Source organism: Lepidothrix coronata, unplaced genomic scaffold (genome assembly GCF_001604755.1).
Source record: "Lepidothrix coronata isolate B3197 unplaced genomic scaffold, Lepidothrix_coronata-1.0 Scaffold74, whole genome shotgun sequence".
Classification (NCBI taxonomy): domain Eukaryota; kingdom Metazoa; phylum Chordata; class Aves; order Passeriformes; family Pipridae; genus Lepidothrix; species Lepidothrix coronata.
Window position 1 is genome coordinate 1,227,916 of NW_016690254.1, and position 22,163 is coordinate 1,250,078.

General features: G+C 46.5%; 1 protein-coding gene across 1 annotated transcript in view; it reads right to left on the reverse strand.

Annotated features, from left to right (window-relative positions):
* Window positions 1–22,163, reverse strand: part of PTPRN2 (protein tyrosine phosphatase, receptor type N2) — a 577,227-nt gene that overhangs the window by 96,061 nt on the left and 459,003 nt on the right. The window contains exon 12 of the mRNA XM_017819358.1: window positions 11,300–11,512. Within this exon, the coding sequence (XP_017674847.1) occupies window positions 11,300–11,512 (213 nt within the window). The remainder of the gene's footprint in view (window positions 1–11,299; window positions 11,513–22,163) is intronic.

The following is a 22,163-nucleotide window of genomic DNA, read 5'->3' on the forward strand; positions in this document are numbered from 1 at the left end:
TGGTCATAAAGAGAAACTCTACTACATGGGACAAAACAGTGTTTTGACGTGAGTTTCCTGATGTCTCTTAATACAGACATTCTTTCTATCACACACCACAAAAGTCTTCAAGGATTAAAAAATGATGGTCAGTATTTCTGCACTTTCACTTCATTAGTGTCGCAGGAGATACTGGAAAAACTAACAGGGATTTAACACTCAGTATTGATGGTCAGAGATAAAGAGAGACCTCATATTTTGGAAAAAACAGCAACAAGAAAACCACACAATTTCTCTTGGCTCTCCTCTGTCTCTCCATGCTCTCAGCTGGATCAGGGATGTGCCCTGGCACTGCCTGCCCAGAGCAGAGCTGCAGCCCTTCCCACCATCCCTGACCCGTCCCATGGCACTGCTTCCAATAAACACCTTGCAGCAGCAGTAAGGAGTTAATGTGTGTGCTTGAATTCAAAGAAAAGAACTTCCTGGGCCATTACTGAGGCTCCTGACTTTTGCTTTGCCAGCTCATCCAAGCATAGGGGCCATTACTCCACCTTGGACCTCTGCACCAGGCACCAGTTTGTCTGCAAGAAGTACCATGGGAACAGCACAGGAGAATACACAGGTAGGCACATTCCTAAAATGGTCACATTTTATACTTGGATTATTTTAAGACCTGGGGCATGAAGTTACAGACATTTTCTAAAACATCATTAACTATTTTATCACATAGAATACTTTTTCTCATGTGCTCCTTTGATTTTTAAGATTCCTCCTACAACTTGTGCATCAACAACATTCTGCAGAAAGTGTTTCATGTTGCAGTTGTATTCTGCTGACAGCTTTTCTTTTATTTTATGTATTTAATATAACTGAAAGTCTTTGCCCTGGTGTTTGGCAGAAAACAGAATGAGTTTCACTCTTTTTTTCAGTTTCTCATTTTATATAATTTTTTTTCTTTCCTATACTGCCTCTTGTTACTGTTTTAGAAGAAATAATCTGTCTTTTCAATCTCTCTTCATATGAGTTTTCCATGCCCTTAATCATTCTTGTCACCTTTTCCTTGCTCCCTCCATTTCTGCAATGTTCCTTCGGCGATGGAGTGACCAACACTCACAGAAGCCCCAAGCATTGATTTATACTTAATTAACTTCTAAAGCCCTCAAAGAAGCAAACAGAAGTCTCAGTTAACAATGCTTGCAGAGCCAATGGGTTGAGCCAGGCCTTCAGAAAGAAGCTGAAATTTGGAACAGCTTGCTAGGCAACCCTTCTGTATGTTTTAACTTCACACCCAAGAACTTTCCAGTGAGGTTAATTAGGAATTGCAGCTCTTTATTTCATTCTTGTGGGTGACAGGATGTGGAATTTACATGCTCACGTTCCCACGTTACTACACATATTGTTACCACAGAGTTCAGAGGGAGATGTCATATGACATAATTTCACTATATAACATAAATTTACACATGTACATTGGTTTTGCTCCCAAAACTACATTCAGCTCCATCATCTTTCTCCTCCTATCTGATGTAGGTAGCCACGCACTGGCACTTTTTGCTGTGATCCTCTGCAGTGAAACCTCTTCCAGTAAATCACACCGTTTCACTCCACTTGAGGCATTTTTCTTTCCCCGGAAGCCAGAATGAAACTGTAGTTGAGAAGCTGAAGAATGATAAAATCCAAGTTTCTTTTCCCCATGCTGTCAGAAAGGCATCAATATACTGAATCTTACCTTTTCATCTTTCCCTCGTTCTTATACTAATAGTGGGAAAGATCAGTATGTCTCCAAAGTGTGAATATTCTACCTAATACACTTCTGAAGAACGAGGAGATGTTCAGAACAGCAGTACTAGAAAACTGGTAGCTTTGGTAGTTGGGGGTCTACTGCAGCCCACTTCAAATCATATATGTCTGCTGTTGTCAGACAGCACAACCAAGGACAAGCCTTCTGCCCTGCATGAAGTGCATGTATCTCCAAGTCAGAAGAGGAATGTATCTCCAAGTCAGAAGAGGAATGTATCTCCAAGTCAGAAGAGGAATGTATCTCCAAATCAGGATGTATCTCCTCAGGAGAGGAAAGGGAGTGATTTTAGTCAACCAAGGTAAGCATGTAATCCCAACACCAAAACTGAGTTTGATCATCATAATATTGAGCTGTTCTCACTTTGGAGTGCAAGATCAACCATTTCTGAGATCTCTTGAGATGCTGCCAGAACACAGTTCTGCAAAACAGCAGCAGTCCTGTGTGGAAGGAAAAAGCTGGAATCATCAAGAAGCCTGCAACTATGCTGGCTAGACAGGAAAACAGAAAAACAAAAGCTGCACCAAAACTGAATATGAAATATTAAAAATTAAAAAAACTATTTCTCTGATCAAAATCTGTGCTTGTTCAGAATGCAGTCATGCCAAGCAACCATCAATAAAACATCACTCATTTGTATTTAGCAAAAAGTCCAGAATATGGTCAGCGAAGCTTAGAGAAAACCTCATGCATTTTCTCCTCTGGATAAGCCACCTGTGCTAAATTTGACTTTCTCCTATTCATAAGCTATTCTCTCCCACCCTCCTCCAAATTAATTTTGCTTCTTTGAGGGATTTAACTTCTAGGATTATTCTTTTACAGTCTCCCTTCTTCAGTCTTTATTTGGTTGTTTGGTAAGAAAACAAGTGATGAAAACCATATCTGCATTCTGAAAGATGAGAATTTGAACTAGAATGTGAAGAGCTGCAGGAATGCCCCAGCTGACTTACACTGCAGTGACAAATACTGATGCTATGAGAACTTAGAACCTGTTACAGCAAAAACCACAGCAGAAAGAAGTTAGGTGAGTTGTCTCAGTCCTTTACTATGGTCGTTGCTTGTGTGCATTAAATCACTCAGATTTTCTTTTACAGTTCTTTAAATTGCTAGAAAGCATTTAGATCTTTGTTGTGCACACAAACACACAAGAAGGAAAATGTGTCAGATAGGAGGTCCCCATCCATGGAGTTGGAGCTTTTTCTGTGTTGAGAGAAATGAAATGGGGCCTCTTGTCCTGCCAACACAAATCACATCGTCAGTGTCCAACTCGTCGTAGCTCAGCACACAGGCCATCCATGGGTCCCCCCTGTCCTCAGGTGTCACACACACTCCTGAGGCTGTTCGAGACAGCACCTCTCACTTGTGCCCTTAGGAACATCGGAGTAATTGAGCAGCATGAACCCAGGAGAGCTCTGGTCTGCTCTAACCAAACTTGTCTTACAGTTTGTATCACAATAAAACAAGCAAAAACATCACAGTCCTCTCCAAATATTCCACTTGGCAACATCCCTACAAGAGTCCCTGCAGGGCTAGAGGCAGAGGAAGGCTGAGGATTTGAAACCTACTTTTGTTCATCCGTTCCACAAAACAGCCAAGCTGTATGGGCTTTCCAGGGTAAAACCTCAGGTGGCTGTGCTCACCCTAAGGTGAAGCACAAACACACAGTGCAGGAAGGACAAAGACCTTCAAAGGTAAAATCCTGCTTGTCTGGGCAGGACACAGACCTGCTCCACCAGCACATTGCCAAACACAGCACATCTTCCCTGCACACATGGAGAAGGAGAAAGTAAGCAACCCAGCACTCCCCATTCCTCTCTCCTTTGGCTGCCCATCATGTGAGACTGGTGTGCAGGAAGAACAGAAGAAAGCAGTAAGAAGAATGCTTTTATGTACCTTACAGACTTCAGAGAATAAACTGCAACCTGCTCTGCTCACAGGCAACATGGTCCTACAAGAACTGAGATACATCATCTACCAGAGTTCTTTACGTACACAAAATTAACTTCTACTCTCTTCCAGAGACCCTGGTATAAGATTCATCCTACAAATAAAAAAAAAAGCAACTTCCCAGTTAAAAACTTTAAAAAATGTATTTTTTTTTCCTTCTAGTGCAGCACTCTGGAAGAATATGAAAGGCTCAGCAAGCGAGATCGCAGTGTTAGCTGCTGAGCATTCAGAGAATATACAATAGAAGAATGTGTCAAATCTGAAACATGATAACAGAGCTGCTGCAAAAGAAAAAGGAAAATCCTAAAACAGAAAAAAGGGTAGAAGTGCGTAGGAAAGACAGGCCTGATTATCCTCTATATTACATCAGAAAAAAAATGCCACTGAAGACAGTATAGTTATTCCAGAAAGAAATCGGGACACTTGAGATGATGTACAGCCTGGGACTGCAAATCAAATACTCTCCAGCCCATTAGGCAAGGCTGTGGTTATCTTTGGCTTCTTTATAACGTACAGGCACTGGGACATAATCAATTTACCAGGGGGAGACAATCCATTGTACTTATCCAGAACCAGCCCACGCGCAGCTGGCAAACAGCCTGTGGCACCGCAGGGATGGGTGGAAGGGGCTCTGAAGCAGGAGCAGGATGCTCGGGAGCGGGATGCAGGACAGGCAGTTAGGGCAGATAAAGCAACAGCAATTCTCACCCTCTAAAATCAGATGACTACAGCCAAATTATTAATAAAACTGCATGTTGAATGAACTGATGTCTTTTTCTTTGCTTGTGCTAACTGTGCTAAGAAACTGTTTGGGAAAAGGTTGGGTGGTTTGACCGGAGATGGTGCCAGGGCCACCCAAACTATTTACTGGTTTAATTTAACAGGCAAGATGCAGCCTGCAAGTCCACAGCACCTCCAGCACATTTTATAAGAAATGCCTGTTCGGGTAAGGACTCTGGATTTCCCAGTAATTAAAAATGAGTCACTAACTTAATTTCCCCTCCTACTATTTTTACTTAGCATTTTCTTACAACTTAAACACACAAAAATCATTCTGCAAGATGGTTGGAGCCCATTTGTCCTTGTTTCATAAACACTAAGCTCAAACTCCATATTCTTTAGATAGGGAAAACAAACAAAGGTGGCTAATAGAGGTCAACATCACCTTCTCCCCGCCACTTTGCACCAGTGCCATGCAGATAAACAGACTTGAAAAGAATGGGTTTTTTATGAAAATGCAAACCCCTATGGCACCTTCTCATCCAAGCACTCCAGGAGTTGCATGTATACCCACTTTCCTTCCACAACCACGAAAGACCTCTCTATCCACCTGCCCATTCTAGTGTTTTACTCCTAAGTGTTTCTGCACTGCCACTGCTGCAGCAGCCCAGGATCTTGCCTGTGATGGTAAAACCTTCTCCAGTAAGGGCTAGTCCAGTTCTCCAACACTGAGTAATTTACAAAAGCTATTCACACAAATAAGGAGAGCTGTCCCTAACAAGGCAAATAAACCCCTCTCACAGAGCCCACATGGTTCCCCCAGGACTGCCTTGCTGTCAGGGTGTGTGTGTGGAGCAGGAGGCAGAGCCTCACTCCTCACAGACAGACACCACAAGCTCAAATACAGAACTTCCCTAAGTGCCCTCTGAAAGCTGTGCTATCGAGCTTCAGCACTGAAGATGGGCATTTCTCATTAATTTTGAAGTTGATTTTCAATGCTAGGGGCATGTTAGCAAATATACACTTATTTGTTTATTAATATCCAGATTTATTGAACAGGCAAGTTTCATAAATTTCTGCTGATTTATAAATTTGTACAGTATTTTGGAATGCTGTTTTGAACATCACTACCATTAACTCAATTTTATGGCTACCACAGGAAGCAAAGTTAGGGAATTATGGAGTCCACTGCACCACAGGAACTGGGGATTGTTCTGAGCACCAATCAGATAAAAAAAAAACAGAATAAAAGTTAAATTCAGATTTGTACACATCCTGTTTTGCCTCATTCTGCTTTGGCCATCCACTGTCTGACTTCCATGAAGTGCTTAAACATAAGGTGTCTTCTTCTAATCACCTTGAAATGCCGCCCACTTCTTTTCCTTTCCCAGTATTGCTACTACTACGGAGTAGTCACACATTTTGTACATTGTGAAAACTATCTCACCTTAAAGTACAGTGGTTTATGTAACAACATTACATACAACGGTTTTGCAGGTTCCTGAGAATTTATTTTAAAACAAAATGCTAACCAAAGATGGAGAAAATTGTTCACACACAGCAAGCAGACTTAAGGGGACAAGAACAATTCTTCTAATCCACATACCTCTCTGAATATGCTTTATCACAATTAGAGGTTGTCCTGTTGCTTTACATAGTCATGAGATGACCTTTTATTTTTCTCTTTAAATAAGGACACAGGAAAGGATTAAAAATGTGTTATGCCCTTTGTTTTCCCAGAAGAAAACAGAAGCAAGCCCTTCACAGCATTCAACCTTAAGGCAAAATTTTCATCTTTCCAAAATCCTTACTAAATGTATGCCTTCTGAAATGTTTACTAAATACTCACGTACTGAATACACCTCATCCTCAGTCATATCTTTTGTGCTTAAGTGTAGGAGGGTCTTTGAAAACTAAGTTTTATAAAGATAGGAGGTAATACTTTATGGCACTGATTATCCCCAGTTTACCAGCTTTCCTTGGTCCCAATGCTGATGTTAACTGGAATATTACAGAGACCCTGATAAATAAGTACTGCAAAATTTTCCTTTTTTTTTGTCTTCCCTATTCCACTTAGTCCACAAAATTTCATTTTTTAAGGAGTTGATATACAGTATTACTATAACATTAAGGTCTAATATTATAATAACAAGTCTACCTATGAAATTCAGTCCAGAGTGTAAAATACCAAGCCATATTAGAGGTAATGAATTATCTGTATTTAAACACACAAACCATGCATGATGGCTAAGTAGGGGGTTTGTTTCCAGTGGATTCTTTCAGTGGGAGCCTTTTAAAATATTTTCAGCAAAATATTTATTGTAATTGTCATAAATACTGTGTTCTTAACATCTCTAATAAAAAATACCAGCAGGATTAAATCTGTAAAAGCACAGAGAAGTTCTCAGGGGCTTTGAATCCAGCAGGATCATGTAATTAATAAGATTGTATTTGACAAAGGAATATATAATTTATATATAATACAATACACGCAATAATGTAGAATTTAACATATAATTTACAATTATATGCCTGCCAAATCAAGTTATTAGGACAACTTTTTAAAACAGCTGATGACGTAATCCATCTGCACTGACAGTGCATGGCTCACGTAACCTTGAATACTTCAGGTAGTTTAAGAAGGAACTTTATTGTAAACTGTTTGGTCTTTTCCTCCTCTCTTTTTAAAGGAAGTTCTTTTGGCTGAGATGGAGGAAAATTAAAAAGAACATTAAATATTAACATAAAATATTAAAAGGCAAGCTTGCTGAAGCCAGCTTCAGAGCATTTCAACTTTTGCCTTTAAATTCCATGCTGAGCATTATCAGTGATGCAGAAGAGCATACTCACAGGAAAGTTCTGCAGTGCAAAGTATAAAATATGCTGATGATTTAACATCTCGCACACCCCAGTGTTCCCCACATAGGGGTCAAAAGCCAGGGTTCAGCTGGACTCACAAATACATCACCCTGAATCAAACAGAGCATCCCTAAATAGTAGCAGTCACTAGCACACACTCATTACATTAATAAATTGCTCGCTAATGGGAGCAGTGACAAGTAAGATGTGCACTTAGCGGCCCTGTTTGCCGCCTGCTCCCGATGCCTGAATGCCCGTTTTTCTCTGGGTTATGTTCTAAAGTCTTCAAAGTGCATGAAGAAAATCTGCTCAGTGTTGCGAAATAAATCAAAGAGTGTCTGCTGAAAATTCCTAAAACGCTTCTGCCCTAATCTCCTGGACCAGAGAGCGGGCTTGCAGAATGCTAAACTTGCTTTTCAAAGAAGATCAAAGCAACACCAGCAACAATTAAAAACAGGGGTGCAGGTGGGCGCATGCGCAGGGGCTCTGCAGAGGCTCTAAGAACCTCTTTTTAGTCATCCCTGAATGCTAGTGCTGACTTATCTAATCATTACACGTGTGGTTTGAAAGGACAGGAGACGTGTTTATAAAGCACACAAAAATTGTCCGCCTTTATGTATAAAATGTGTTTTATGCACATGCAACATTTTACGAGATACACTATTTCCATTAATTTTGAAAAGCTCCTCAGCTTCTGCCTAATTAAACTAGCCTGTAATTTTGTTGTTTAGTGATTCAAAGATAAATGAAGTTGCAATTATGTATCTGTCCTTCCTCCTGTTAGTCTTTCAATAGGGTTTCCCAGACCCTACCTTAACACTTTGAGGGCCAGCTGCTTGCCTTACCCAGCACCTGAAGAACGAGGTATCAAGAGGTATTGGGCCTTTTGACAGCTCATTAAAGGCACTGCAGTGATTTTATTTGGCTACTTCAACTTTTACACAGCACTGGCTGCCCTGCCTAAGACAGGTTGTTCCTACTTGCATTTACACAAGAAATACTTGTGTTAGTAGCTAAGTGTAAGGACTGCTCGTGCTAGCAGGTGAGTGCCTGAGGGAGGGTGAGGTTGCATGACAGGTGCTATGACTCCAGTATGGGGGGAGACTTAGCAGCCAACCTGCTGTTTCCCTGGAAATATGGTTTGTCTGTTTTCCCCTTCTCAAGCTGGCATTTCACTGCACAAACCAGAAAGGAAAAAGAAAACAACCCCAAGCAACCATCTATGGGAAAAAACTCTTCGAAGTTCACAGGGTGAGTAAGGAAGGAGTAAAACCCTGAATGAACTCTCCTGGCTGAATTGGGTTAGGATGAAAAATGCTTCTGCTAAATGCTGAAAATTTAGGTCAGTCTTGTTTATGTGAAGATATAAACCACTGACATTTTGAGAAGCATGTGAATCGAAGTGATATTTCAGTGTTCTCTCTGAATCACATTGGGCCACCAGGCCCTTCTATACCAAACAATTTCTCCCCCTTCAAATTAAAAAAAATAAATCTGAATTGTCACGTCAGCTGTAGACAGCAACACATTGGAGTACCATGCTTTTAAGCCTAGTGGCAGCAGCCCCTGAAATATTTCCTATTTTTAAAATACACCAAATTAACCAAGTAGCTGCTTGGGAAACAGAACAGAACCAAGTAGGCACAATTTTGAAAGCTATCTGCTTTTTTCCACCCTCATATTAATACAGGTTACATTACTCCCCTATGAGTATCAGAGAAGATGAGGAAAAAGACAGTGGATGCTTTTCTGAGACCTAATTGATGTTATCCAAAACATGCATCACACCAGATATCCATTACATTTAACACAGCTCAACATAAGGCGATTCTGACAAGGCAAATAGGGCTCAATCCTATTTCTCTTCAAATCCATGTGAATAGTTTATTCAGTTTATACAGTTCCAGGCTCAGTGATTCATTTTGATAAAATGTTACTTAGCAGCATCAAAACTGGCTATACCAGGGCTTCCTACTGCTGCCATTGAAACATATGGCAAAATTCCCATTTACTTCCATGGGAGGAGAGCAAAGCCCTTAGAAACCTTTGTATTTAAGGAAAAACATTTTTCCTCCCACCCATGACTACAGTTCCCCTGAAAAACCAATGGAAATTTAAGAAGTCAGGTGGTTAGGACTGGGCCCAGAGGTCAGGAACAAAGAATATTAATACAGTCTTGCTATTGAAAAACCGAGCAGCATCCTCAAAGCATTGTTGTTGTTTTCAAACAGAAAACGTCACTCTCAGATCTAAATATAAAGATTTAAAAATACATATAAATCTGTGAAAAAAAATGAACCACATATTTCATTTAGTGTCTGGATTACAGATTCTTATTAAACAAACCAGAGCTCATTATAAAATCAATATCAACCACTACACTCCCAGGAGAAATGGCAAAAAAGGTCACTCCAAGAAATTCAAACAATTTTCCTGCTGGAAGGGCACGATTTTAATTACAGATACTATTAATTAGAGCTGTCAGTAGGAAGATTGTCCTGTTAATTATCACAAATTCAGTTTCAAGTGTGGTTTTGGAACCTGGAGGGCTTTTTAAAAAAAATTAAGAATTCTTGTATTCACATTTGACAGAAGAAAAAGACTACCTATTGCTTCTGTGCTTTAAATAAGCCAACAGCAAGTTCCCTATTAAAACCAAACAAAAATATTTATGGCTACAGTCTCATTGGCCAACAAAACTGATAAACTGCTGCTTTGTTCACACTTTATCCCAGAGAACACTCCATTTTTTTCTGCGGGAAATGCTCTTGCTCTATCTTTTTTTGAAGGCATTAAATTCAAAGACGTAATTTAATGTATTTTTTTTAAAGTAAACATTTCATTTAAACTGAAAACCAAAACTATTGCTGAAGATACTAATTGTTAGAGGAACATTCATATTTGTTATTCTGTACTAAATTCATCCTAGACCCAGCCTGTGGAGATATACTTAATACATTATATCTTTAACAGATAGACCCAAACTTTTTGAGGAAATATGAGTTTATTCCCATATGACTCTCAGCTGCCAATTTGAATCTACCTCAACCTCCGGGTACAGAAAGGCCAGAATGCCTGATCCTAAGCAGAACAAGAAAGTAAAATAAAACTTGACAGAAAAGTGCCATTAGCGAGGCCCTACGGGTGCACAGAAGACACGAATACTACAGGAACAATGTTTACACATTCTCAGATTCTTTTTCCTGGTCACACTCCAAATATTTTCGGATAGCAGACCAGGACTGTGTGGTATATGACCATAACATACACATTACTACACCAATAGCAAATCAAGAAATAAGGGCCAAAACAAACTTCAGGAAGATACAGAGTGTCTCTCCACCCAATACTTTTGAAACTGAAAGAGAAAGCTTGAAATCTCTGATTTATTTCAGGAAAGCTGAGTGCAGTCCTCCAGTATTACTGGGTACACATCTGCTATCATTGTTCTCCCAGAACCAGTCCTGGTTTACCTCCCCATCTATCAGCATTAGATTTCATTTTATCTGAATAATGGCAGAAGGTGGCAACAGATCGGGTCAAAGGCTCTTCTCATATCAGACCCTGAAGAAGTCGATTACTCAAAAAGAGAGACATCTTCAGATAACCGTGCAATCCATTCCTCATAAATGTTAAAGATTTTTCGTTATTAATAGTGGCAGGGGTGACAGATTATGGATGTTAATGTTATTTTTCTGAGAATTTCAATGGCAAGGGCTTCTTTTTTCTCCTTTTTTCCTTTTTTTTTTCCTTTTAATGTTTCTAATTAGGCACGAATTTACAGCAACTATCAGAATAGCCAAGATTAATACCCAGCAGTAAAAAGCTACTACAGCGGATCCACGGGACTATGAATGGAGCGGCGGGCGGGGGACAGGGAGCAGAATCAGAAACAAATCCACCTCCGCGACTCCCAACACGAGAAGGACCCCCCCCCCCCGGGGCTCTGCCGGGCACCGGGGGCGCCGGGCCGGAGGAGGAGAGCTCGGTCCTTACCTGGTAAGCAGCGGGCGCGTCGGAGCCGGCGTCAGCCCCCAGGGCCGAGAGCTTCTCCTTCAGGCGGTGATGTGCGCGGTGGCGGAGGCAGTAGGCGACCCCCGACGCCGCCAGGACCCCGGCGATGCAGGCGAGGGAGAGGAGGGTGAGGAGGAGGAATTTGGCGGACTCTGCCTCTTCCCCGCGCTGCGCCAGCGGCGGGACGTTGCTCTTCTGCAGGGGAGGAGAGAAGAGGCAGCGCCTGAGTTGCGCGGTCGCGGAGCAGCGCGGAGGGGGGGACCCCCGTCGCGGGGGGGGACACCCGGCAGCGCTAACTTTCGTCCGAGGAGAGAGGCAAACGGAAGGGCAGGGACAGGACCGCTGCCATGCCCCTCTCCTTCCCCTCCCCTCCGCCGGCTCCCGCTTAACTACCGAGAGGCGAAGGTGCTGGTTGCGCGCAAGCACCGCTGCGCGCCCCGCGGCTGCGCGCCTCCCCCCGCACCGCACCGAGGGCCGAGGGATGCGAGGGGCGCAGCAAGGGAAAATCCGGTATTGTTTTTTTTTTTTTTCCTTAGCGAAAAATAAAACACAGAACGACAGGGGAAAAAACAGAGAGAGGGAAAAGTAGGTGGCGATCCTCCCTTTTGTCTGTTGTAGAGGGAAACGGCTAAAAAGAAAGCCCATAAGTTCCAAACTCCTCCAGATTACTATTATTTTTGCAGCATGGGAGAGAATCCTTCTAGTGCATTTCACTTGTCTCCATGTGCTAAAAAGTTGTACAATAATTTCCCCTCATTAGCTTCATTATAAGCTATATTAGCAACAATTAAAAACGCAACATGAAAATGAAAAGACCAGGCGCGCAAATTGCAGCAAGACTCATTTGGCCTGCATTCCCCCTTTCACAATTACCAGGGAAATGAATTGAAAAGCACGCCCCTGCCTCAGTCCTGGTTGCTACAAGATGAGAACAATTAGCAAACTCCTTTCCACCACCTAATTTCGCGTGGTAACAAAATGGATTTTTCCCCATGAATGCCTAGCCGGCCTATTCATTATCTCTCCTCTATTAGTAATTTTCTGCTCCGTATTCAGCTAGCCAGCTCTTAATTTCCTCCTGTCTTGCAGTGTACACAGTGGCTCTTATGTCAGGCCCGGTCCATTTTTATCTTGTAATCATAAAGGCCACCAAAGCAATTATCGCTGGTCTTGACTGTAAAAGCTTGTCATTAATTAGCCTCCTTGCCTTCAGTGCTGCGGATTAGCCGGGGCTGAGGATGAGTTAATGGAAATGCAGGTCCAGTCAGACTCCCGGGTTTTCTTGCCTGGATGCGCCGCGCGGAGGAGGAGGAGGAGGATGGCCGGGTCCGTGCGCCCCGGCGGGGCGGCGGGGGGCGGGCGCGGGTGTCTCCGCGGCCACCGGCCCATGTGCCGCCCGCCGCCGCCTCCGCGCCCGCGCAGCCACCGCCGCGCCCGCTGCCTCCCCTCCCCTGCACGGCAGCCGGCCCCTCCTCCAAATCCCAACAGCCAGCAGGAGGAGGGGGCTGCACCCCCCCACCCCCAGCTCTAGAGCCGCCTCCCCGCGACCCTTCCCCCGCGGCCCCAGCCGGGCACCTGCCCCGGCTGCACCGGGGGGAGCGCGGCCTCGGCCTGCACCGCCCCCGCGCTGGGCGGGGGAAGGGGGGCTCGCAAAGGAGACCTGCGAGGGGCAGCACCGACGGCAGCCGCCGTGATCTCGCTGCTCCCGCCGCCTCGGCCCCGGGGAGGGGGTAAAGGGCTGCTGCGCTCTGCCATTAGCATCTCCCTGAAAGGCCCCGTCCCCTCGGGGCCAGGGGTCGCAATCTGCATCTCAATAGGTGGCTCCCGCCGGAGGGCCGGCGCCCCCTCCCCGAGCGCTGCGCCCTGGGACGTTAATCCGCCTCGCCGCGGTGTTTTGGCCTCCCATCAGCCAGGCAGGGACATCCCCTTTATCCTCCGGGCTCCCCCGCAAGCCGACCTCTGCTCATCGGGCGGCTCGGGCCGCCTCGGACCCCAGATGAGCGCAGAGGCACCCTCGGGAAGGAGGAGGCTGGCGGGCACTGCTCCTGAGCCTCTGCCTTCTTTAAACCGTTTAAACGATTTTCCTTCTCCGGATGCCGTGTGACAGAACCGCACAAGCACCTGGGGAAAGGGATATGCGAGAGAAACGACGACAATTATGGGAGCAAAGTGCTGTCAAATGGCCCGAGTAAGCGCGGGAAACAGAAAGAGCCTGCCGCCCCTTCTCCCTCTGAAGTTACAGTGATTTTAGATGTTGCTTTTTACTTCGCCAGAGCCGGGACTGCCGTCCCCGGGGATGGCTGCCCGTGACAAAAGAAGTGCTCGCGAGCCTCCCAGCACGTCCCTAGCACTCGGGAGCCTGAAACACGGGGAAGAGTTAGAAGCCTTCCGTGGGGCTTTCCGCATTGCTTACACCTCGGTAAGCGCTTGCCCTGGGGGAGTCAGTGTAGCCGTGTCCCTGGTGACGGGCTTCGGGAAGGCGAGGGCTTGCAAAACCTCTACACGTCTAAAGGGAGAGGCGCCCACGCCTGCCCCGACCCTCCGTGCCCTGGTAGGGGATGGAGGTCCCGCGGACGGAGGACAGGGAAGAAGGGGCACGGCCGTTTCCCACCGCTCCCCCCGTGCCCAGCGGCGCCCGCCACGCCGGAGCAGCTAAAAGGGAAGGGAGAAAGGCTCTGCCGCGGGGCCGCCGGCCCTTCTCCCGCTCCTTGCTCCGTCCCGCCTCACGGGGAGCACCTCGGGAGCCGCTGCCGTCGGGGCATGGAAGATTCCGCTCTCCCCTCCCTGCCTCTCAGGGCGGCGGGAGGCTGGTGCTTCGGGCCACCGCGGGCAGCCCCCACGCCGCCCCTTGGAGACACCGTGGCCCCGGCGGCTGATGCCCCTTCGGCTGAGCCGCCCCGCAGGGAGCGCCGGGTGAAGCCGACGGCAAAGTCCCATCGCCCGGCTGCGGCTCCAGCTCCGAGCCGCGCACCCGAGGCGTCACCGGGCCCTGGGCTGGGGATGCCCGGAGACTCAGAGGGCGGTGGGGCCCGGTCCTCCCCGGCGCATCCCATCCGGAGACTTTCAGGAAACAGCCCCCACTGCCCTCAACGCAGTTGGAGAAACCCGCTGCCCTTTCATCCTGCTGGATGTCTGACCAAACACCACATTATGAAATGGGTAAAAATTAATCCGACGTGTTAGTTACCAGCTCCCTCCTTCCTCCTCCTACCCCCCCATCCCCTCCCCGTTCCCTCTAGCCAGGAGCACAGATTTCCCCACCTCGCCTAACCCCCTGATTCTTCCCTGCAATAAGGCCCCAGACTGAAACGGAGCCCAGGGTTAATTAGAGGCGTCCTGTCAGCCTTGACTTGAAATTGAAAGAAAAGTGTTTAAATATTTATGAATTTGACATTTACAGTCGGATGTCTTTTAAAGCAGAACACCTCTCCCTGTGCTGGTTGGGGCTGCCATGGTGCGTGTGCCATGGTGCGTGTGCCTGGGGTGGAAGGGGAACAATAGCTGTTGCATAACAAGAAAAACAAATTACCTCCCCACCCAAGGCTTAACAAATAAATAGACCACATAAATTACACGCAATTAAATATTAAACTCAGCTACATGCAGCTACGCATTTTTTAAACTTAATATAACAGAATATATTGACATTCCGCTGAATGATTTTCTCCTTCGAAAATTACGGAGTATCATAGGGTTCCAGGGAAGAAAAAGCAACTAATTACTAAATGAATGGCTTAGAAAGTGACTCTGAATGAAGAAGCTTTGAAGGTGTTCACCCAGTCTTTACTTGCTTTGAAACAGCCCGACCTTAGCTTAAATACTAGAAGGCAAAGAACAACATTGCACCTAACACACTCGACAGTGTTTACTTGAATACACTGCTTCTGTGAGGGTCTGTGGGTTTTTTAAGAGGGAAGAAAAAATGCCTAAGGTCTGATCTCATGTAGGCTTTCCCGGTCCCTCGACAGAACACATTTTATATACACCCAAAAGTGAGTCATTAACTAGAGCAGCCATAACACCGGAGTCACAAATCACTGCTCTAATCAAAGAGCAGCATCCCGTTCCACGGTGTCATCCCATGATGCAGCAGAACAGTCGACATTTCAAACGAATTTCAGGCAAATGTCAGTAAATATTTAATGTACGCTTTCATGTAAATAAGTTCTCACACCTCTGTTGGAAGTGTGGGAGGAAGTCTTTGTAAGAGCAGAGAGGAGCTCCCCATGCAGTGATGTGGAAGCTCACCTTTCAGATGCCTCAGCAGAATTACACTTCATTATTTACTTTAGGACACAGGGCATGATTCTGATCCTTGCAAAACTCTAACTGAAGTTGAGGTTTTGTTTTGCTTCATAAATTTAAAAAGATATTCCTGAATTAAAACTCAGTTTGTCAGCTACTGCTCCTCATCACTCTTACAGTTTACAAAGGAAAAATCACTACAGTTCATTTTAAAACAACTCGACATTGTAATTTTTTTGCAATTTTTGCATGCTCTGATTTTTACATTTATATTACACAGTTTTTCTTCTGAGCAATAATAAAAAAATACAGATTTCTTAGTAAACACGGGAAAAAAGAGGAACTTCAGAATACGATTTGTTTCAAAATATTAGAACGTTAAGAAACTCAAGAGGTGCTATTTTTAATTTGGAATTCACTATAGAATCTAATAAATGAGAGAAGTGAGGCGGAAATAATCATGTATTAATTCTGTGCATTACAAAATCTTTTCAGAAGCTATTATCAGAGCAAGAGGCATTGTGGTTTGGATTCAGGGTGGGAGAAATCCTTTGTGCAACTGAAAGCTATTGTTCCTCTGTGCAGATGAAATTGTACTTGCAAATATGCCATTCAAGGAGGCAAAAAAGTACCTAGGCAGAAGAAAAGAATTCTACAAGAAAATCTTAATTTATTCTTAAAAATAAACTTCACTAAAATAAGTTTTAGTTCATTGTTTGTTTGTTTGTTTTCTAAAGAAGATCCTGTGTTAATAGTCACGGCCACTGACATTAAAACAAAACATAAAGGATATGCATATTAATTCCTTAATATAGAAAGCATGATGAAAGGGATGTGTGTGGGTGTGTGTGGAGATAGATATATATATATCTCTCTATATATGTGTTCATATATATATATACACACACACATCAGTGTATGTCTGCTCATTTATATAAATCTAAACTTAAATTCACTTCTAGTAATTTCTCTCTTACAGAGGTTATCTGACACATAGGTTGAGATATATTCTGATGATTAACTTTTGATAGGTTACTAGAAAACCAGAGAAACACTTCACATCAGGAGGAGCCTGGCTACCCTAACCTGTCCAAAGGAAAACTACAGAGAAGGTTTCTTACCTTTGATAAAGTAAGAAAGCAAACAGAAGGGAAAGTGGAGTCTCCCTCAGTTTTGGTTCCTCTGTCTCCTCCCCTACCTTGTGCTCCCAGTCAGGTTAGGCTGGGGCAGCAGGGCCTGGGGATGTTCACCTTTCATGCATATAACATTCCTCCTGTTCAGCACTGTACTCCCAAGCTCTTTGGTCCAGGCTACTTCTTGGTGTTTTAAGGTACTATCTTTAGAGTTAGTAAGAGATTTCTGGGGCTGCTCTTCTCTGCCTCCCTCTTTGCACACCCTCCTTCTCTCCACGGAAAGCTCGCCTGATGCCAGGATCACTTTCAGCAAATGTCAGTTCATCACCTGAAATGAGGTCAATTTAATGCTTTTACTCGGGAGGATGAAATCGGATGGGAAGGTACTTTCTGATTCTTTTAGGGATCGGAAAGATTAGACAAATCGACAAACACAAAAGGCAGATGGATTTCTGGGAACTGCAGCTTATTCAAATCACTGAGAAAGGTCACTGCAAGAGCCACAGATCTATTCATCTGTAGGGGTACAATGATCTTTCCGCAACCTTCAACACCACAAAGCACTCTGGAGCGTCTCTATACCTTTTAGTAGGATTAATACCATGAACAATGACTGAATACAATCAAGAATTCAGTGAGTTCAAAGATCCCTTGATCAATAGTAGATATTTTCTTCTGGCTTCCTAAAGGCAAACAGAAGTGAAGTTTCAGGTTAGAGTTACATGAAATTATAGCTATTATCCTGAATCCCTCTACAAGGTGATGCTGAAATGCCAAAATGTCCAAGTGCCCCGAAGAAGTTTGTGGCATGGAAGGAGTAAGGTTGTGAAAGAGGAAATTCAATGAGGTTCAAGATTTTCCTGAGGATCTGGGCATTTTTTAAAGTCAGCGGTTAGTTAAAGCACAGAAGTTAAAGCACAAAATTAGCACAAAAGCCTACAGCATCACTGAGACACTGTAGGAATAATACACGACTCAGGAAACCGGACAGCCACATCCATGCTTGTGGAGGAGGTAGGTGAGCCGGAGATGGAGGAGCGTGGCCCATCCTGCCCGAAGCCGCACAGTGCACTCTGGGGTGGCAGCAAGAAGAGCAGGGTGCGGAGACACCATGGTGAAGAAACTTCAATTCCCGTCTCTAAGGACTCGGGAGGAGTTAGGGGAGAGCAGCAGAGTGGGAGCACCAGGAAGCAGGTTTCCTCCGCAGCCCAGGCTTTGTTAGCCAGAGTGAAAACGAGAAACAGAGGGACTCGGCAGGTCTAAGTCACAGTGTCAGAGCCCGAGCCAAGAGGACCGTCAGCGACAGCCGAGCTTAATCAAATATCTTCGGCAAGCAAGAGAAACACGAGCCGCAGCGCCAGCGCTGATCTAATGCTGATGCTGAAGGCACATAATTTAGGGATTAGATAAGGCGCCCTTACAGCCGAGTGCCAGCAAGCGAGCCGGCTCTCGGTAACGCTGGCGAGCGCCGGAGGACCCGCCAGTGGAGCAGCCGCCCCGTCTCGCAGGGAGCCGGGCCGGGCTTCGGGGCCGTCCCCGCCCGGGGATTGGACTCCGCGGCCGCCTGAGCGCCCCCGCCGCGGGGGCTGGTACTCGGGGCCCCGAGCCAGGAGCGGCCCGAGGGGCGCGGGCCGGGCCCGTCCTCGCCCCGCCGGGCCCGCTGCCCCTTCCGCCCCGCGCCTGTTCGACGGACCCGCGTCCAGGAGCATCCCCGGGGCTCCTCTCGGCCGGAGGCTCCCGGGGCTTTGGCGACCGTGTGGAGGCGAACCGGCCCCCGCTCTCGCCGCCCGCGCCGCTCCGCGGAGACCCGGCCCAGCCCCGACCGACGGGGCACGGCGGCAGCGGCTGCCCCCACACCGCCCGCCCCCACACCCCTCGCCGTGCACAGGGCCCTCCTGAGCCCCGGCCTCGAGAGACGCGGGCGCTCCCCCCTCCCCGTCCCCCACCGCGTGTACCTGCTGCCTGCGTGCCGGGACGGGCCCCTCTCTGGGAGGGCTCGGTGCATCTCGGCGGGCTCCAGCAATCCTCCGTTGCCAAAACTTCCCCCTCTCCCCCCCCTCCCCTCCTCAGCGCAGACAAAGGCGGCGGCCGGCACAGCCGCCCCTCGCAGCCCGCAGCCGCCTCCCGGCGCGGTGCGGCGGGGGCAGCGGGCGGCCCCGGGCGGCCCGGCGGTCCCCGCGGGGCGCGGGCGGAGGATGCCGGCGCGCCCCGCCGCTGCCCTCCTTATATCGGGCCGCTCGCAGCCCCTGCCGGCTGCCGCACATGGCCCATCCACTGGTTGCTATAGCGATGCCTCCCCTCCACATGTTGCTGGCAGCAATTGGCTAAGGAGGTCTGGGCTGTGCAGAAACCCTTCGCCGGAGTGCGGCGATGAATGGACACGGGCTGTGTCACTCATTTGGAAAAGATGTTTGGGGTTTCTGTTATGGATGTGCGGGTTTTTTTTTCCTTTGGTTGATGTTTTTTTACGAGCACCCTCCCCCACCTTTTTCATTTTCCTTTTTTTTTTTTTTTGGTGTCTCTATTGCAAGATGGAAGTGGAGGGTAGAACAATGATGGAAAGCCAAAAATAAAATCAAACAAGGACAGCAAGGAAAACCTACACATCATTTGCATGACAATACGGCAGAGAAGCCTGCAACGCTTCTTCCTGAAAAGACTTCCCTCTGTTAAAAAATATCCCCATACTGCCAAGCAAAGGAGATCCAAACTTTCTCCCCTCCCGTCCTCGTTCTCTAAATGACACACGAAATTAGGAAGGAGGAGAGTGTGCTGCGACCAGCCCTGGGACAGTGGCGAAGTCCTTTTTAATACATCGCGGGCACTGCTGAGAGCCGGTACGGGCGAGTGGGGCGTGCTGTGCCCGGCACTGCACACCCCTAACTCCCAGTCGAAGCCCCGTTTCCGCGCAGGTGCCCGGGACAGCACAGACCCTTAAAACGAAACGTACCCCGCAGTCTTCCCTGTCTTCCCCAAATTCCCGCATGCCGCCGTCAAAAACCCTGTGGAGCTCTACCGGAGCACCTGTCCACGGAGTGCCCCGGCCGCGGGAGCGGGACAAGAGCGAGCAGGGAGTGGCAGAGGGGCTGCCGGGTGCGGGTAACAGGTCCCCTCAGATCCCCTCTCGGACGAAGCGCCCTCCCGCTTCCCTCTTCCCTCCCATTGTTTCCCGTTGCCACTGCGCTTGGGGATGGCAGGCCTCTGTCCGTGGAGACGGGCAGTCCTTTCCTTTTCCCCTTCCCCTTCCCTTTCCCTTTCCCTATTTCCTTTCCCTTCCCTTTCTCCTCCCCAGCCGGCCCCCCCGCCACGCCGCTGCGGCCGCTGTGCCCCGGCCTCCCCCGGCGGGTCCCCCCGGACAGAGCTGTCCCGAGCCGGGGGAGCTGCACACACACACACCCCCCCTGCCTCCGAAGGTATCCCCCAGCCCCGCCCGCCCGTTCCCCAGCTGCGGCGAGGCCCCGGTGGCGGCAAGGACGGTGCGGAGGGGGCGGTGTGCGGGAGTGGGATAGGATGGGATGGGATGGAATGGGATGGGATGCGATGGGATGGGATGCGATGGGAAGGGATGCGATGGGATGGGATAGACAGGCCGGCCCGCCCCCTCCTAACACGCCCGCTGCCCCGGCAGCCGTCGGGGGCACCGCCACTGCCTCCTGCCCGGCCCCGGCCGGCTTTGCCTCTCGGCGGGAGCGGGTGGCTCGGGCTCCCCGCGGCTGTCCCAGAGACACTGCAGCAGCGCAGTGTAACAATTCCTTGTTCCCCTTTTCCCAGGACAGTATTCATCCTTCCAGCGCTCCTAGGCAGCCGCCACCTGGGTAAGGTACATGCTCCTGTCCGGGGAGCCAAGGAAGGTCAAAGGCCGCCTGAGTCCCCAGAACAACCCCCCACCCCGCCCCAGAGGGATGCTTCACTTAAACCTGTAGGACAGCACCGAAATATCATCGCCATTCCCTGCACAGGGTCGTTCTTCCATGCTCAGAAAGCGCAGAGTGGTTGTGCCATGGGCTCACCCCCACTAACCTCACACTCGCACCCAGCCTTCCCATCCCAGGGCGAGGAAGATGCTCTTCACATCACCACCTTTTATGACAAGAAGGTTTCCAGGCAGAAGAGGCACTCCTCACTCTCCTACCTCCTGACTGGCTTCTGCTCATGGAAAATCCTTCACGTTCCCACAGATTAGCACAAACTTGGCTTCTCCAAACATTTCATCAGCCACGTTTGTAGTGCACGGTATCAGCATACTATTTGTCAGTCTGTCAGAGAGCACCCCTCTTCGTCTGAAATCCTCCTGCCCCCATAAGAGCCACAGCATACATAATTCGCTCACTAACCTGTATTACTTAAGTTGAAAGATAAATGAACCCGCCAAGAGATTTCATTAAAAGGACACGTGTGTTTGCATATTGATCCTTCTAATGAACTGTCTGAAGCTGATAAATACTTCCATTAGCTTTTTAGTTTGTATTTCTTATTTACAAATATATTCATTGCCATTTCCTGGGCAAATATTGCATCTTTCCCAAGCTGTCAGATGCTCAATGGGTTGAACTGGCCAAGTGTCAAAAGACAGCAAAATACTAGTTAAAATATGTATTTTTTAACAGTGAGATTTTGAGAAATTTGCAGTGAAATTTAAAATACTTTTAATTTTTCAAGTAATTTTAATTACTTTTATCATGTGCTAAATGTGACCTTTGTAGCTATGGCAAATATCTGTCAGGGTTATGTAACAGGGAGAAATTATTTAAACACAGATTGTTTAATGTGCTATTCATTAAAGATGTTGGAGGTGTTGCCAGATAGAAGAAATAATTTTCAATAATTTACTAATTTTAAATTTAGAAACTGTTTTTAAAGTACTCATAGCACTTTTACTCACAGTTCTTATTTGTGAATTGACTTACTGATACTTGATAAATTTTTATATGATTTAATTAATTTACAAACTGTAAAACAAAACCCCCAGCATTTCATTATAGAATTTCTAGAAAGTTTCATGTCTTTTTCTTGGAAAAGAGTTGACATTGAAAGAATAAATGACTTTGAGACAGTTTCTTTGGGTTTGGCGCATCTAAAAATACCGGTATTTTGAAGATCTGCATTAACATTCATCCAAATTCAAGAGCTGTATTTGAACTATGCCTAAACTCAAAATATTCTAAATCTTGCAATTTCAATGAGAATGATGCTGAAACATATTTTCAGTTTGCACAGAACAAAACTCTTGCCTGAAAACCAGCAATGTTTGTCGGGACTCCCTAAAAATCTGTTCTTCATGACTAGGTGCTGAAACCACACTGACCTTTTTGCCTTGATTTCTGACTACAGATCTGTCTGCACTTCTAAGTTGGACCATTTCTTTCTGCAAATGCATGTACAATGTATGAAATAAATTTTAATTCTTTTAAAGCATGTATGATAGAGTAAAACACCATTTAATTTTATTCGGTTTTTTGTTTAAAAGT